We start from the raw sequence: 17,766 nt of genomic DNA on the forward strand, positions 1-17,766 counted from the left end.
CCGGCCTTCGCCAACGCTGTCAGTGTCAAAGCTAGCAGGCGAGCACGGGGCAGCAGCTTTGCGTAACACCAGAGGAAATAGCAGCCGTTAGTTTGATTTTAACACGACGTGGTTGAGTATCTAAAGGTTTGTGAATGTGGTCCTAATGGGTGGTCCCCATCCTGTAGCTGCTTGAGCCGGATAATCTCATTTCAAAACAAGGGTCGAAGCTAAAGAAACACGTTGTCAGGCTGCTCGTCTTTGTCAGGCAGCGGTGGAATCACTAGTAAGTGGGTCGATCGGTCAAGAAACGGTGTCTGGCCTTAGCACAGTTTTAAGAGAAACCCCGTTGATCTCGTAGTCAGGATGCTGTGCCATGATCAGCATGTGAACGGTGTCAGTGGACAGGAGCACCCGATGAAGCAAGTACGGTTTGCAAACAACAATAACAACAGCAACAGCAACAGCAGCAGTGTCCCTGTAGTGCTGACCAGCCCTGAACCAAGTGATCCAACCGCGCAGCCAGTCAGCCAGGATAACCTGGGCCCTCAGCTCAAACTGCTTCCTCTGAACGACCAGATCCGTGAATTACAGACTATAATCAGAGACAAGTGAGTCCCCACTCTTCCACCTTGACATACAGACCACAACGATACGCAGGAGCAAATCTGGTGGTCGTGTTGCAAACTTGTATTATTACAGTATTCAAAACTCATTTCCTCCAGTTCAATTTCAAGACAAAACGTTATGTGCTCACTAGGGCTGAACAATTAATCGAAATATTATCGAAATCACTTTATGGCCGAGTGCACTATCCAAAGCGCAGGAGCTGCAGTGGTTTTCATGAAGGTAAAATGTGTCACAACATATAATCAATGAAGCATTGTGGTGCTACAGCGGTGCCAACCGTAAGGGAACATGCTAGTTTGTACAAGACCCATCAAAAATCATATCATCGTCATTTTTATATTGTCGTGACTCATCACAATCGCAATGTCTGCCAAAATAATTGCAATGTGATTTTTTTTTTTTTTTTTGCATATTGTTCAGCTCTAGTACTCACATGAAATAGTAAATGTAATCTGTGAATGTATGGTCAATACAAAAAACAAATATCCTCAGTGATATTAATATGATGGCCAAGCAGAAGTTCAATAACTCTTTATTTCACTCGATTAGAACAGTCTAAGAAGCCAAAGAAATCATATCACTTGATTTTTAGGCAGCATTTAACTCTATGAAAAGGCAACATTAAAGACATATCCTGACTAAAATATTATTAATTCTAATCTCATATAACTATCAAAAATACTGTGTAGTAGGTAATAGTAGGCTCTAATTTTGATTGGTGTGTGAAGTAGTGATGCACCAGTCTGATATCTGATCTGTATCAATGCCAATGCTCACCTTATTAGTCATTACTACTCATGCTATGCAGCCAAACATTTTTCGAACCTACAGACCTTAATTTCAATTTCCAGCAGACGTTGCAAAGTTTACAGCAACTCAAATATGTCATGGTGAATTTCAGGGAATCTTGAGCAAGACATGTAAAATATCTCCATGTTAAACAATAATGCATTCATTAAAAAAAACATAGAGTCTTTGGTTTTAATATTTCACTCTGTGTGGGCTTTATATAGGTTCAATGAAGACATGGAACAAGCTGATAAGAGATGAACAGTATATTTGATACAGTCAAGACTGTGCAATAAAATGAGACTTAAAGGGACAATTAAAGGAAACAGCATCTTAAGGGGTTAAAGTCTTTTTCTTAGTCCCCGTCATAATCAATAATAATTTCAACTACACAATTTTATGAACGCTCTACAGCACTAAAATAAAAACATAAAAAACCTTGCACAAACATCAAAAGAAGGTTAGTGTTTTTTATTCTTAAAAAGTTTTGTGTCCTTACTACTTCATATTACCTTACCCATACACAGAGAGGGATGACCCCATTCAGTTCCACACAGTGCGGTAAAGATTTAAAACTGAAAGAGATCACTGTTATTGGAGCAGTGCTAAGTATTGTCCAAAACCCTCAACTGATCTAATCAAGCTAATATTTATCTTTTCAGGACAACCAGCAGGGGAGATTTTGTGTTTTGTGCTGACAGACTGGTAAGATCACGACTTCATTACTATGTAATGTAAGTGTGTTCTGTAAGTTTTATAAAATGTATATCACTTTTTTGTCCAACAATAGATCAGGCTTGTAGTTGAAGAGGGCTTGAATCAGCTCCCCTACTCAGAGTGCACTGTGACCACACCAACAGGTGAGGACGCCTCTCTCTAACAACAAAGGTCAAGTTTAAAGGTTGGACATTGAATCTGAGCTCTAATGTGTGCAATCCTCCTGGACCGACCAGGACAGGGTCGACCAATTACAATAACATAAATGCATAAATAAATGCAGGGCTACCATCCTTTAGTGTTTTACCTGCATCATAGTATATAACTGAGTGGGCGTGTTCAGAACAGCTTCATTTGTTAAATGTTCCTTCTTAATTTTTTTCCCCCTCAGGGTACAAGTATGAAGGTGTCAAGTTTGAAAGAGGCAACTGTGGAGTTAGCATTATGAGAAGTGGTAAGTTAAACCACCTACCAAAATAGGGTCTTTTCTTCTATAATGGCACAAAGATTGTGCCATTATATTTCTGCCAACTGTGCACTGATGCTGTACATTCTGTTCTGTACTTATTCATCTGGACAGGCTATTGTGTACGCTTGATTACTCTTTTTATCAGCAGTTCTTTTCCCTCAGTGAAATTGATTGATCATATGAGTACTAAATAATATATCAGAAAAATGTTACATGAGTTATGAGACAGATACAGTTCTGTACTTTGCAGAGCATGTTCTGTGGAGACACTGCAGTCAGTGGAACTGACTCGCTCTCGTTCTTTCTCCTTCAAATTTAATTAGACTGTTATCACAGTCATATGCAAAAGTGTAACGTCCTTTTATGACAGTAATGTTAGGTCTTGAAATATAAAATGTAGGCCTGTTCGACACAGTGCAGCTTAAATACTACATCTGAAGGCAACACATCGGCAATTTATAATGCAAGTTGAAACATCTGCACCTATTGTTTTTAATGTAAGTCCAGGTAACGGTGACATTTCAACACGTGTGGAGTTTGTGTTCAGAGGCATACGAAATTTAATTTACTTAAGTGACTTTTATAAGTGTTATTCATCATCTCTGCCAAGGAGGTTATGTTTTCACCTGTGCCTGTGTGTTTGCTTGTTTATTTGTCAGTAGGATTACACAAATACTTGGTGGAACCCATTGAATTTGGTCGATATCATAAACTATGAATTTGAATTTTTTTCTTTCAAGTATATTTTTTATCACAACAATCAGTACACCACGAACCATTAGAGGACTGCAACAGAACTGGTGAAAAAGAATCCCTTCAAGTTTTTGTTTGGACATGACCTTCTGTGTGCCTCACTGCAAAGGGCATAGTCATACACACATCACATGTAGGTGCAAGGTTATTGGAAATCAGTGTTGATGAAAAAAGTAACGCTGGAACAGTGGCTCCAAAAACCACATTTATTTAAATGGACAAAATCTTGATCCCAGTTGTGTTCTGTATGTTTCCCCCCAGGTGAGGCCATGGAGCAGGGTCTCCGCGACTGCTGCCGCTCCATCCGGATTGGCAAGATCCTCATCCAGAGCGACGAAGAGACACAGAAGGCGAAGGTCTACTACGCCAAGTTCCCCCCAGACGTGTATAGAAGAAAAGTGCTGCTCATGTACCCCATCCTTAGTAAGTAACAGAGGGCTAAGCAGAGTTTATTATGCTGCTGATGACTCCAGTTTACCATCTTCAGAAGCTCTTAAATGTCGAGATGTCCCATGTTTGTGCAAATGCAAAAACAGTTCCATGTATTTATTTGTTCTGAGAAATCTCCCTTGCGTTGACCTTCACACCAAGCCTGCATTTCCACATCATACAGGCCCATTCACACTGTTCTGATAATTATAGCTCTCATGGTGGAAATTATACACTGCCTGGGAGATAGCCACCAAGCTGCTGAATAGCATAATGAGGGCCAACAAAAATAGTATCTTAATAGCTCTGGTTTCCCAATGCCAAAAAGCAGTATTTTTCTGCTCTGTTTTTGGAAAAAAAAGTATGATGTCAACCAAGCCAGGTTGAAAGTATGTTTTATTATGTCAGAATGATGGACCATAGGGTTACATTGATGCATGCCAACAGGGTCAGAAATTAAAGCCTGCCAAGTTCCCAGACTCATGGGCAGATCAATCAGCACAAAGATCACTACCTTTTTCTGATGCTAACATAATGCATCAGCTATAAGCAAATAGTCACATTGTAATGCCATTAATTTGAAATGTTTTGCATTTTATCATATTTAATTAACTGGATTTATTGTAAAGGGGGGAGTGAGAAAGTTTTGCTTCAGCACAGTTTTTATTTGTGCAAATGTAGTGACATTGTAAAAGGTGGAATGTGAATCAAATGTTGAACCTTGAATTTCCTGTGTCTGCAGGTACAGGGAACACAGTGATTGAAGCGGTGAGGGTGCTGATAGAGCACGGAGTGCAGCCCAAACATATTATCCTCCTCAGCCTCTTCTCCACGCCTCACGGTATACCACTGCAGCCAGCTCACTGCAAGTGCAGCTCATTGCCAATTTACTTTCATTTACCCACCAGACCACGCTCTTAGTCCCCAGTCTCCTCTCCACTTCTGTCCCTGATGTATCATTGTCTTTATACAATATGCTGCTTGTAACCACAATGCTGTTGAGCGGCGCTGCGAATCATCAGTTTTGCCAAGCAGTTCAAACAGCAATGGTTAAATTAATGAACTAAGAAATTTCATTATTTAAATTTAAAAAAAAAAATATATAAATAGTTATGGAAAAAAAAAACATTTTTTAAGGATTTAAATATAATATTGGAAATTATGGGGTAATTTGTGGACGTTGGGAGTTGTCTCTCCATCAATTACAGGCCAGATTTCTTTGACATTTAATGTGGATATTCATGGTGTCCCAGAGAAGGATTTCAAATGTTTTTTTTTAAGCCCTTGACCTTTCTTTAACTGCCATCATTGAGCCAAAATTTCCACTTTAACATGATATTGAAATCTGAAGGGCATGTTACCATAACATTTTCTAAGCCCTTTAATTCTCCTAAGAGGATGAAGTCTGTTGATTTTAATAACCCCATAGACTTTCTTCAAGGCAAACAAAAAAAAGCGTTTTAATACTTCCATTTATCTAAAGCCTCCTAGTGGCTACTGCAGTGTAAGCATACTGAGAGGATAATGTTATGTAATGCTGAAGGAATTAGCACACCATCCATTATGAGTATTTACTCTAACACTTAAGTAAATATGAAGTTTGAACTTGTTTTTGCAGTGTTTTGTCAACCTCAAGTAGTGTAAGTAGCAAGGCTCATTTAATACAGTGCAGCTAAGGCTGACAGGAATGTGGTCACAAGTTTTTGAAGTAGCCTGTCAAGAGCTTCAATGTGGGGCAAGTTGAAAATGTTTGGCTATGCAGTGCAGCATTCAGCAAAAAGTTGAGGGATCACTAAAGTAAACAGGATCCTCTGGGGACAAGTTCATTTCTGTACCACATTTCATGACAACCTAACCATAGAAAGTTTAATTCTGGCTGCCAGTTTCTTAAATCACAAATGCATCAATTTCAACTACCACTTTCACCAACTCCTAACAGTAGTAATGCATTAGAATACCTGTAAAACTCCATCCCATAAGTAACACCTTTTACTTTTCTTCTAGGAGCCAAATCTATAATCCAGGAGTTCCCAGATATCACCATCTTGACCACAGAGGTTCACCCAGTGGCTCCGACACATTTTGGACAGAGGTACTTTGGTACTGACTAAACAGAGGACAACGTGAGGAACATGATGGGGCAATCTGTTTTGAGTATATTTTGTTGTTTATTTAAATGTATCTCATGTTCTCCTTGTTGTGCCAAAATAAATACTGCAATATTATCTCCATAGTTCCTAGAATGATACAAAATGAATAATTTTAATTGTAGTAATGCTTTTTTTTCTGCGAATACTCATGCTATGGAAAGAAAACAACACTGAACCATATAAAGAGTTCAACATGGAGCATTTTATTTTGCATGTTACAACAACTGATGAATCAATAAAGAATTTATATTTGTTAACAGACAGAACAGCAAATGAAACAGTGTCAGTTTTTTTGGTGGTTCAGAGGCGTTTGAAAAAGGGAAGCGCCACAATCACATACTTCAAAGACAGTTCAAAAGGGACCATATATGCTCTAGCAATGCTGAACTCCTGTTTCCTGTTTGCAAAATGGGTATAATTTGTCATCTTCTCATTTTATAAATATCCTACTATTTGATAAAAGCACATTGCTTCAATAGTTTAAGTGTCACTTGATGGAGCAAAATAAACAGACACCGCCTGCAGCAGTTATGAATCAGTAAACTCAATACACAGGAAAAAAGCTGAACATTATAACAATAAATAGACACAAGACGACATGAAACACTCAACATCCACATCTTTCCTAATGTTTTATACATGCTTTCAAATACCGAATCATACCTAAGATAAAAACAACACAGCTTCAATCAATAAATGACTCGATGTAGTTCTCAGATATGAGCAGCATTTGATTTGGCTTACCCAACTCATTAGAAAAACAGATCTGATGAAGCAAGTTAAAGTGTCAAGATCATACAGCATAGAAGTTTGATAAAGGCCTAACATTTTACAAATTATGGATAAATGGATAAACTCAATGACGGAAATGGTTTTCAATCAAGTACACTGGCTAAATACACAAGTCCATAAACCAAACACCCTTGATAAGGAGAATCTGTTTCAATGGTATTCACAATTTCAAAATACATAAACACAGGTAGTAAAAAATCTGAATATCATATTGCAGAAGACCACTGAACTCTACCAACCAGTGGATGAGGATCAGTCATTATTCGTATACATATACTGTATATACGTGTATAGTATGTACAGTATATATATTCATGTATATAGTTATCTGCATGAGTAAAAGATCGAAAATGAAAAAAAAAAAAAACAGACATAGAAAAATCTATGTCCTCTCCTATACATGATTTTGTGCCTATGATGAAAGCTATTTTCACTTTCTTATCACTTTGCATCCACACAGCAGTGTTATCTTAATAGGGATGGATGATATGGTAGAAAACAAGATTGTGATAATTAATTTAAAAAATGTTTATCACAGTATGTTTTGTATGCTCATCCCAGACTTAAAAGTCAAAACTGAGCAGTGCATTTTTATTTTAATCAGCACTGTAGCCACCAGCATTTAAGTCATGATATAGAGTATATTCAGGTTAGGATTCCACTGAAAAATGATCAACATTATATTAAGTTTGCCATAATACTCTGAGATACTCTCCTCTTTAATTATCAAACGTAACGTGAACCAAAGCTACAAATGTATGCTAGTTTTGATTGCTGTCACTAGTCTGATCAGACATCGGTAATGGCATTCTAACTCAAAGTTAATGATAAAATACTCTGTTCATACATATGATAGGTTCTTTCGTAAATAGGTGCCTAAAACATTGGCACAATCTCCTCACAAGCAGGATGCTGGATACATTCTTAGGAGAAGTGGACTCCCAAAACACAGGTATAAATATATTAATAAGGCGCAGGTTAAGTCAGGTATTCTAATATGCTTAGGTTCATTGAAAAAAATAAAATAAAATATTATGTAAATATGCTGCAAGACCTAAACCAGTAGAGGCCAGACAACTGAATCACCAGAAGAGACCTCTGGGGGATTATGGGTGCGAGGTCACATTAGATACCACCCTGCACAGACCAAGCTCAAAGGTGCAACACTGTAAACTCAACCCAACACTGAAAGAGAGGCATATAAAAAAAAAGCACAGTGCCAGACAGAAGCTTCCCAATTAACAGTAATTCATAATCCCACAGAGGCCTGTGCCTTGAGATGAACAACAAGAAGCAAATATAGGAGCTGTGGTAAATAACAGTTGCCTTTTTGTATGTGAGGTAATATTTGACAATTTTTTTTCCGAATCAAACTGATACTGTTGTTTGTCCATCCATGAGAGAAGAGGCGATGCTGTCGCTGGTCATCCAGTGAGTTCCTCTATTTTTCACGATGTAAAATGCCAGGGTAAAAGTGGCAATGACAATCCAAATGCCGGCTTTAATCCACTCGTTTGGCCCCCCTTCAGATTTTTTTTTGTCTGAGCATCCATATGATTTGGAATGCATTTGCCTCGTGGTACACAGTGTGTGCAATATAAATCTACATCCTCTGTACCAGTGTAAATTGTCCTTACGTTAAATTACTATTCCTCCATCTCTATTGTAACAGACGGATCTTGGTCCTCAACTGGAATGAAAAAAAAGAAAAGAAATTTCAACATCTAAATGAATGTTTTGTTTTTTTTTCCCACAGTTTTTGTTTTAACTGATTCAGCTCATAAAGTAGTTAGCATTGTGTTGCACAAGACCACCAGGTGGTAGCAGAATATTATGGTTAGAATCCAAACACAGCAAACCATTATACAGAGTAATGCCTCCTGATCACTGGAATTGTACAAATACTGTACAAATCAGTTTGGTGCGATTACTTTAGCACAAAACGTTCACAATCACACCCCTCAGTTGTTTTTTAAAGTGTGTCGTCCTGCCAACCGCTTAAGGTGCTAGAAAGTGTACGAAGGTGACTTTCTACACAAAACACTGGTTTGTTTTGTCATTTTTAAATGAATTCTTTAAGAATGGAACATCGAGAGAGTTATGAAAAATTTGGGGTTGTAGGATGGATCTATATCAGTTGCATGTATTGATGTATTTCTAGGTTCAGGTAGCAATTTCTTGTGTCGTTAAAACTGGTGAAAACAAACTAGTGGAAATGAAATAAGGTAAAGTCTTTACATTTTAATATACTACTGAAGCTGAGAAATAATTTTGCTAACAACTAAGGCAATTTTTAGATGTAGGCCTTCATTTGACACTATCTGCATTCATTTTTATGTTAGACGTGAAGGGAGTGGAATCTATAAACCTTTGTTTGGGCAAAACTGCTGTGTCAGGCTTGAGAGAACAGTTTTAGTGAAGCAGGGATTGCATTTGTCTCTTTCTATCTTTGGTTTTGTTTTGACTTCACAGCCTCACCACAAGTAAAGTGCAAAGTCATTTGAGAGGTGAAAATTACCAAATAAAAACAATGATTAACCACATAATGAGCTTTGGGAAGACAGCTATGCAGGTCTTGTCTCTCAAGAAGTTTTTAATGGATTGAAAAAAAACTGAAAGCTCACAGCTTCTGAAGCAAAAGGTAAGGGCAAAAGCAGTAGGCTGGTTGATTGTTTCTAAATATGGCACATACAGTACATCAGGGGATTACAACAAAACAAAAATTACAGTTATTAATTAGAGCAAGATTAGCAGTGATAATAATAACAATGTCATCCATGTTTTATTAAGTGAAGATACTATCCAGTTGGGTAACATATCATTTAACATAATAACCTCATTAACAGGACTTTTTATACTTTTAAGATTATAGAGGTCATAGTAGGACATAGAGCAGCACAAAAGAACCATTAAGAGTTGCACCTTTTTAGTATGCAACTGTTTGAAACTCACTTTATTAAATATCATGTTATGGTTTAATTGTGAGCACTCTCCTGTGACACAGTTAAAGTGAACTACTTTCTTTCAAAGACAATTTCACTTTCAACTAACGTAGCAGGTAATGATTTTATCAATTATCAACTAATAAACTTTATTTCAGTTAATTGATTATTTATTATTTTGCATTTTTTGTTTGATTAATGCCTTAAACAATTGACAATTTATCTAAATAGATGCTGACTAATTTTGTAATGATTGAGAAATAAGTTAATTGTGTAATTGTTTCAGCTCTGGATTCAACACTTTAAAAAATTCCTGGCAAAACTTGCTTACTCAAGAAAGGCATTGGCTTGCATCTTATCTATGGAAAGCTTAGAGGCAAGACAAACAGCTCACATTCAAAATGTTTCTTTCTGCTGCCACTAATTTCCCATATTGTTATGGATTGAATATATATTATGGTGAAACACTAAAACTGCTACATTTACTGAGGTTAAAAACTCAACTCTTAAACATTCAGACTCTGAGAGATGTGATCCAGTTTATCAGGTGACACCTGTCCTGGTTGAAATTGCAAATACTGTCTAATTTTTAACTTGAATAAAAAAGATTATTTACAATGCAGAAAATTACTGATTTCCTGAAGCTCAAAGATACTGAAACGCATTTGTATTCTAGGAACTACAGCAAGTGTGTAGAAATATAAATATGACAGAATTAAAGTGACTCACCTAAGCTTCCTTCCTCAGAGCCATCATCTGACTCCTCCCACATGTCCTCATTAGCTAATAAGGGGTTCTGGGACTCAGAACTCCGATTCTTCAAGGGGAAGTAGTGGCCGTTCCCTTGGCTGATAGGCACATTGTACAAAAGAAGACGGAAGCTAGTTAAGGAACGATAACCATTACCTAATCCCATCCACTGATCCAATCCCTCATTCTACAGTTTCTTCATTAGCTGTGATTATTTTAATTACTATGCTCATCTTTCTTGTACGGTATTGATGTCCTCTGGTGGTTCAGTATTTTAATTCTGTTTTTCCTTTATAGAGCTAAGTCTAAAATTCAAGAGTGCATAACAAATGCAAAATGAGCAGCAGGAGGAGAATCAGCTAATTATGCATCTTAGCTCGCTGTTTCTTGACAGCAAACTCACCTTGTGAAGACAGGGATGAACCAAAGTCTTCGATCTTCTCCAAATACCTGCTGCAGGTTTTTGCGTATGCCAACATTAAAGCCATTTCTGTCTGGTCCATTGACAAAAACTGGAGCTGAAAAGGCCTCTAGAAAAGGAAAAACACATGTGGGTCAGAATATGTTTTCATGCTTCAACTCTCCTCATCTACTTTTACAAAGGACTTACATTCATAACAAAAAAAGAGCTCCAGCAAATGATTCACCTGTCATTTAGGCAATGAGAAAGCAGTTTAATGAGCAGAATCTGAGGAGTTTTCCAATAAATATGTAAACCCTCACCTAAAGTGGATCTGTTCTTGGCCACCAACCAACAGTGATAGCCAAAGAGGAACATGAGACTGACGAAGAACATGAGCGCCACAAACATAAGGAAGAGGACATGGAACTTTGCGGGCCTATTTGGCAAGTCCCCCTGGGAGAGAGAAACAGGAGAACAAGAAACTTGAGAAAAATGATGGGCTTTAAAAAGGCATAATTTATGACAAAGGATTTAGTTCTCTGTTCTTGTGCAAGTGCCTTTGTGCTGAATATCTACAACTCAAACTTGTCATATGACTGCATTATCTCACATAAGCATGAGTAATAATTTAGACAAATGACACTCACCACCCAGAATTTGAGGAAATACTGAAAGACTGTTGCCGCAATAAATACACAGTACAGCATGGAGTAGGAGAGGAAAAGCAGAAAAAACTTGTAGTTGGAAAAGCCCACACAGTTGTTCACCCTTAAAGAAAAAGAAGTTCTGGTGTCAGAACAAAATTAATTAATGAAATTATTCTCACAAGGAAATACAGGCAAGTCAACTTACCAGGGACAGTGATGGTCCATCTTCAACACACATCTTTAAAATAAAAACATAAAAAGGCAATTTTTTTCTACATATCATTTTGACAACACAGCAACTATCGAAGCAGTAAATACTTTAATACCATTTTGCACACGATAAAACTCTTGACTTCCTGTTTTTAATACATCCATCCTTACCTGTATTCTTACAGGGGTCTGCTGATTCCTTTTGATAAACTGTTGTTCTGATTGATCATTAGGATATTAAGAGACAGTGTGCCAACAAAGCAACACCTTCTAATTATCACAACAGCCCCTGGCCAACAAATATCTCCTTGCCTAGGGCAACCTCTCTAGATGAATGGACTGGGGAGGAAAGGGTGACTTACGTTTCACAAACTGAGCAGTGGTGACAGCGGTCAGGCTTCAGTACCTGGCAGCGGTCACAGAACCTGATAGCTGGAGACAAGAGGATGGCCAGTTGAATGAACGACATTTGAGCTGAGCTTACCCTTCACTTACTTCCTGCAGCCTTGAACTTAGTCCTAGCAATCAGCACTAATGAAAGAGATACATTGGCTGATTACTGTGGGCGGGGATGCTCAGGAGCACACACAAAGCTAATTGCCCTTTCCTACTTGCTTTCAACGCACAGATTATGTGCGAAATGACGGACTGTGGCTAATGTACCTGCCTTGTTACCCCAGTGGTTTGGAGATATGGCAAGTAAGTGAATAACAGCTACCATATGTAGGAAAATATAAATGACTTCACAGCAGTCTACCTCCAGATTGAGCTCGAGTGAAGATGGGCAGTTTCTTTGCAATCTCAACCAGGATTTGTTTCTGGGCATCTGGCCTCTCCTCCATCTCGTATCTTTGCTTGTCTGAGTATGACAGCTGAAACTAGAGCAATAAACACGCAGCATGATCGGCAACACACTTATATTAAAAACTTTACTCATAATACAACAAGTGAATAAATTTACGTTCAAGCTTTGGGTTCAAGATACCTTTTTGCATGGTGATGCAGCAGGGGTAAAGATGGACTTCCAGTAGGTCCAGGAGAACATCACAAAGCAAACATGAAATACTAGTAGATAGACCACTGAAAGCACAAAACACCAGTCACAATAATACACACGAAAAGAACCATGGCATAAAAGTTAATTTAATGTTAAGCGGGGCACCGTGCTTGTAGCACAAACATGAGTGGATAACTCACCTTTTTCCAATGTGTTGGTGAGTGTAACTGTAAAAAACACATGAAAATAGCATAAAAACACAAGCCGGATGCTAAAGACCAATAAACAGTGTAGCTATCTGTTTGTACTAACAAGAGTTTGATTATTCAAAAGAGGAACAGCATTTACTGGCTAACACGACTAGCCAGGTTGACAGGTTGTACCTCAGAGGCATAACAACAGTCAGTATTTCTATGACTAAACAGATAGTACTGACCTCTTATCGTCAATGAGAAATGAAATTACGAGTCACTTTTTAAAAGCTACCTTTTTCGTTAATTAAATAAAAACACACACCCTATACCACTTCCGCCTGCTTTGCTAGCTCCTGCTCTGTCTATATCGTTATTTTTGTCAACACTGCTGTGCGGCAATCTGCGATGTCTACACTTTAAACGGTCAAAATCACAACAAAGGACCACAGTTTGTCGTACTTACAAAGACATAGCTCAAAGACGTAGGCGTAGTATGACCACAACACCACGGAGGTTATAATAAGCACAGGTATCCAGGAGAAAACCCTTTGACAGCACCTCAAACCTCTGGAGAGAGCCATGTTCCATCTAACCGCTGCCCGTGTCTGCGATCGATTACCATTCCTGGGATTTATCCATCAGTGGCATCGGGGAGCGATTCACCGCACTACAGCAACCAGAGCACCGTCGTTATGGTTCGCTATCTGAGATAATAATTTGTTTTATCACAGTATAAAAATAATAGAACTTTTAATGTAGTCGGTTCATTTAGGCCTGGGTTTAAGGGAAGCAGCAGCTGCTGTGTCATAACCAAAGCAAAGCATGAACTCCCATCAACCCCCCAAATCCAGTTTGGTTTAGTGACAACAGTATAATACATTTAGCAACAACTAAGTCCTGGACCTTCCATTATTGATCCTGTTACTTCCCCTCAGAAATATATAAAGAAATATAATTTTAAAAAAGCTACATACACGACATATTCTAAGAGAAGACACTCAATATATGAGGTATTTTCCACACGAGATTTTCGCATGTCACAGAAAATAGAGCACAAGATAAAGCACGTGCAAATCATAAGAAGATCAATAATGCTCACTACTCATTAATCTTATTTATGACTTATTACTATTCATAACTCGTAAAAGGAGCCTTATTGTAAAGTGTAAAACCAATCATCATTTATTAATGAGTAACTAGTATTTATAACTGGTAAAAGGGAGTCTTATAGTGGCACACTTTACAATAGGGCTCCCTTTTAGCATTTATGAATGGTAGTAAGTCATTAGTAAGATTAATGAGTAGTAAGCATGAAACTTGATCTTGCCAAATAGTATCAATGTATGAAAACCATGTTATAACTTGTTTATAATTGTTTATTTATTATTTATAAAGCGTTAACAACTGAATTTATAACCTAATTATAAACCATTTATAAATCCTTTATAAGGGTTGTCTAATTGTTAAGTTCCCAGATTAATGATGGTTGGATTCAGTTTGCTGGCACTTAAATAGAACAGAGCCATCTTTAATGTTTTTAGGAACACCAGTGCTTTTCCTTCTATGGTAAATCAAATTGAAAGTCAAATACAGTGTACTAAATCATCTACATTCTCTATGGCTCTATTTTTTAATCATCAACATAGGGTGTGTCTTCGTTACAGGAGGCAGTTCATTGTGCTGCATCGCACTAGCATCCAGAAAAGAAACTTTACACATAGTCCCTAATCTGTGTTTGCTTCATTAGTTCTGGTATTACTTTCTTTAAACCATGAGGAAGGTTGTTGGTAGGTCTTCCATGTAAAATCCTATCAACCATTTTTTGAATGTTTGTACAATACACTTGTTGGGCTTACTCTTTTTTCCACAAAACATCTTTAATTTTATTTTCATAAATCCAAACATAGTTCACTTGGGAGCGATTATGGGTCTAGTGTCGTTTCCAGGACACTTTGCCATGTGGACAGGGAGGAGCTGGGATTGAACCACAAACCCAACCTACAATTAACCGCCAACATGCTGATGAACATGAGTCCTGCAGGGTCTAGCCCATAGGTGCACAACTGCACTACAACTGTCACCACTTAGTTTTCCATGACTTAAAGGTTTTATTTCAAGGTCTCATTAGAGCCCCACACCATGAGCTAACACATGGTTTATTCCACTACTGTAGCCCAGTATCGACATTTGACAGTCAGACAAGAATCAGACAACAATATATAATATCAAATAAGTGACCAATGCATGTACTGTACTAAGCTAAGATATTTTACAGTTGAAAAACAAACTTATAACTTCTCTCTGATGGACAAAATGCAACTCCAACAGTGTTTCTAAATCCCCATAAGCATATCTTTGGAATGTCTATACTGCAGTTTCTTGTTAATTATTCTCTGGCACGTAAAGTTACACCTATAAAATTTGTCAGGCTCTATGATATCAGAATCTCAGAGTGGGGACATTCTTTTCTTTAGGAGATAGTGGACAGTAGACAGCTGACAATAAATGAGAGCAACATGGGTTGCCAATTAGATCTGAACCAGGGATTGATTTAATTTTAACACAGTACTTTTTCAATTAAGTGCTCTTGTTTACTCCTGTGTGCTTGATTTATAGGTTACACGACCAGCTGGATTTCTCTCTGCAAAGCCTCTGCAGGCCGCACGCACAAGAAATCGCCTAATTGTTTTGACCTCCCAAGTTTCCCAAATTGGATCAGAATTCTTTGAAAGTGAGTCCCGAATTCTCCTGCAGTTAATAAGCTTTTTTAACATAAAGAATCATGTTCACCCTCTCGCTCAGTGAATTACATCATCTCGGGTTGTTTTGTATTTAAGCTTAATGTGATAATTTTGCACTGACTTTCATCGCGGCCCTCTCCAGTTTACACAGCAAGCTGGCAAAACTTTCAGATTTGAGTGGATTCAATTCAACTTTAATGATACAATGGGGTCATTATAGTGTAGGCATTGCTGCAAAAACTAATTTGATACATGAGAGGAAAATATAATGAAAGAAAGAGAAAATAATTGCTACACAATAGAAAAATCCGGTACTTGGACATGTAATGTACAGTACATTATGTGGATAATCTGTATTCCAGTAAAGATATGTAAAACAACAGCAGTAGTGTCACTGACAGCAAGATGAAGACAAATGCAGTGACATTTGTCGATTATTAAAGAAGAGTTGTTTAACACTAATGTATTGGTGAAAAGAAAAAAAAAAGGAAATGTCTGCTGCACAATATTTTACATTAATAGGTGACCAGGTGCCACACGCTGTATATGAAGGAGAGTCTTATCCTGCAGTAGATTCCAAAGCATAGGTTGCTGGCTTTGTGTCAGCGGTATCAGTATGCTGTTTCAGCTTTCCCTGGCTGCCTCAGTTTGAGGCCATTTGGTCAGAAAGTACCAAAGCTGTGATTGATATTTGCACAATGGCTTCTTATCACACCTTTGAGGTCCGAGGTGGAACCTGTAGGTGCTTCATGCATTAGCTCATTACAGGGAAGGTAACAGAATGTGTGTGTTACTGTCTCCGGGGTGTCAGGTTCAGCCCTGTAACATCCAGCCTTTTCAAAAGTCTGTTTATCCTGTTGGCCTCTCGCCTGTCTTCATGCTGCCTCCTCTGAACAACAAACTTAATGATGCTCAAGGAACAATTGATGACAATGTGCTGCTGCATACTGAAAAGCCTGAGACTCACCGAGAAGAACAGTTTACTGTGTTTTCTTGCTGCTCGGTGCCTCTGTGTTAACATTTTACGTACAAGAGTGTGGTGACTCCAGATGCTCACTCAGTCAGCTCTCTCACTCTGCTGGAGATGAACAGCCTCTTCTTCTTACTGAGCTGCAGATGATTCTCCTTTCTCTAGTTGCAATTCTCTGCTGGATACTTGCAATCAGTCCAGGGCACATACTTTTATTGGTGACAGGACTTACTGTTGAAACTGAACTGGTGGGAGTGAGAAAGAAGGTGCTCACGGATGGTTTCAGGCGAGCTGGCTTGTGGTCCTTGAACTCTCATCCCACTCCACACCTCTCAAATAATAATTTTAACTCTAATAACATGACACAACATTTGATTATTTCGTTTGGATCATATAGTGACAAACTTACCTCACCTGCCATAGACTGTTTCTGTGTTCACTTAAAATGAACTATAAGGCATTTTGTATGCACTGAGCAGGAGTCACCAATGGGAGGTGCTGTGAGACTGTTTTAATATCAGTGACTTTCAGCCCTTCTACCACAGACACTTTCATCTGAGCAGCTTACAAGGGATTGCTCTCTAAACAATTTCAAATTTGAACATGAATATGGTTCAAGTAAACTTTTAGCTGTATGCCAACAAATTAGCAGTGTTCATCCCACTATGTAGGTTTGCATATCTGCATCAAAGGAAACTGAGGGTACATGGCAGTTTGTTTCAACACCATTGTATCCAATTAGACTTCTAATTAGATTTGTCTGAACATAGACTTGTGTTTTTATGGCTCACAGTTATCGTTGTAAGACATAAAAAAACTGAGAAAGCGATCTTATTCCGGGAAGACAAACATAGCTGATGTCACTATCAGCACTGATTTCTGGTTAAGAACTCTCATCTTTAATATACCACATTAATTTCTCCTCCAACCCTTCAGAGAGATGCTGCTCCCCCAGTTTACTCCTTTTGTTCTGAAGATTTATGGCATGCCGTCATCCTATGACGTGGCCGTCCAACACAATGCGTAGAAACTAGTGTAATAGTCTCCCCATTACTGAATGCTGTGAAACTTTTCATCATGTCATGGGACCCCAGAGTCACTGGAGCATTTAACCGTGGACTCTAACAGCCCAACAGGACTGTTGATCACAGGCTGCGTAGGGAGGCTTTGTGTGCTTCATAGTACCACCTGCCCCCCACCCCCC

General features: G+C 38.2%; 2 protein-coding genes across 2 annotated transcripts; one reads left to right on the forward strand and one right to left on the reverse strand.

Annotated features, from left to right (window-relative positions):
• The first annotated feature begins 4 nt into the window (after window positions 1-4).
• Window positions 5-5,991, forward strand: uprt (uracil phosphoribosyltransferase (FUR1) homolog (S. cerevisiae)). The gene is made up of 7 exons (XM_023411159.2): window positions 5-590; window positions 2,061-2,103; window positions 2,189-2,258; window positions 2,507-2,569; window positions 3,599-3,760; window positions 4,509-4,607; window positions 5,771-5,991. The coding sequence occupies exons 1-7, from the start codon at window positions 346-348 to the stop codon at window positions 5,875-5,877; spliced, it is 789 nt and encodes a 262-aa protein (XP_023266927.1). The 5' UTR covers window positions 5-345; the 3' UTR covers window positions 5,878-5,991.
• A 107-nt stretch (window positions 5,992-6,098) lies between these two features.
• zdhhc15b (zDHHC palmitoyltransferase 15b) lies at window positions 6,099-13,576 on the reverse strand. Its single transcript, XM_023411158.2, has 11 exons — window positions 13,315-13,576; window positions 12,858-12,884; window positions 12,646-12,740; window positions 12,418-12,538; window positions 12,023-12,092; window positions 11,656-11,688; window positions 11,451-11,571; window positions 11,124-11,256; window positions 10,804-10,930; window positions 10,380-10,498; window positions 6,099-8,398 (listed from the first exon to the last, which is right to left on the reverse strand). The coding sequence occupies exons 1-11, from the start codon at window positions 13,430-13,432 to the stop codon at window positions 8,355-8,357; spliced, it is 1,008 nt and encodes a 335-aa protein (XP_023266926.1). The 5' UTR covers window positions 13,433-13,576; the 3' UTR covers window positions 6,099-8,354.
• Window positions 13,577-17,766: the final 4,190 nt, after the last annotated feature.

This window comes from Seriola lalandi, unplaced genomic scaffold, assembly GCF_002814215.2.
Source record: "Seriola lalandi dorsalis isolate HSWRI2012SDOR001 ecotype SW California unplaced genomic scaffold, Sedor1 jcf7180002054454, whole genome shotgun sequence".
NCBI lineage: Eukaryota > Metazoa > Chordata > Actinopteri > Carangiformes > Carangidae > Seriola > Seriola lalandi.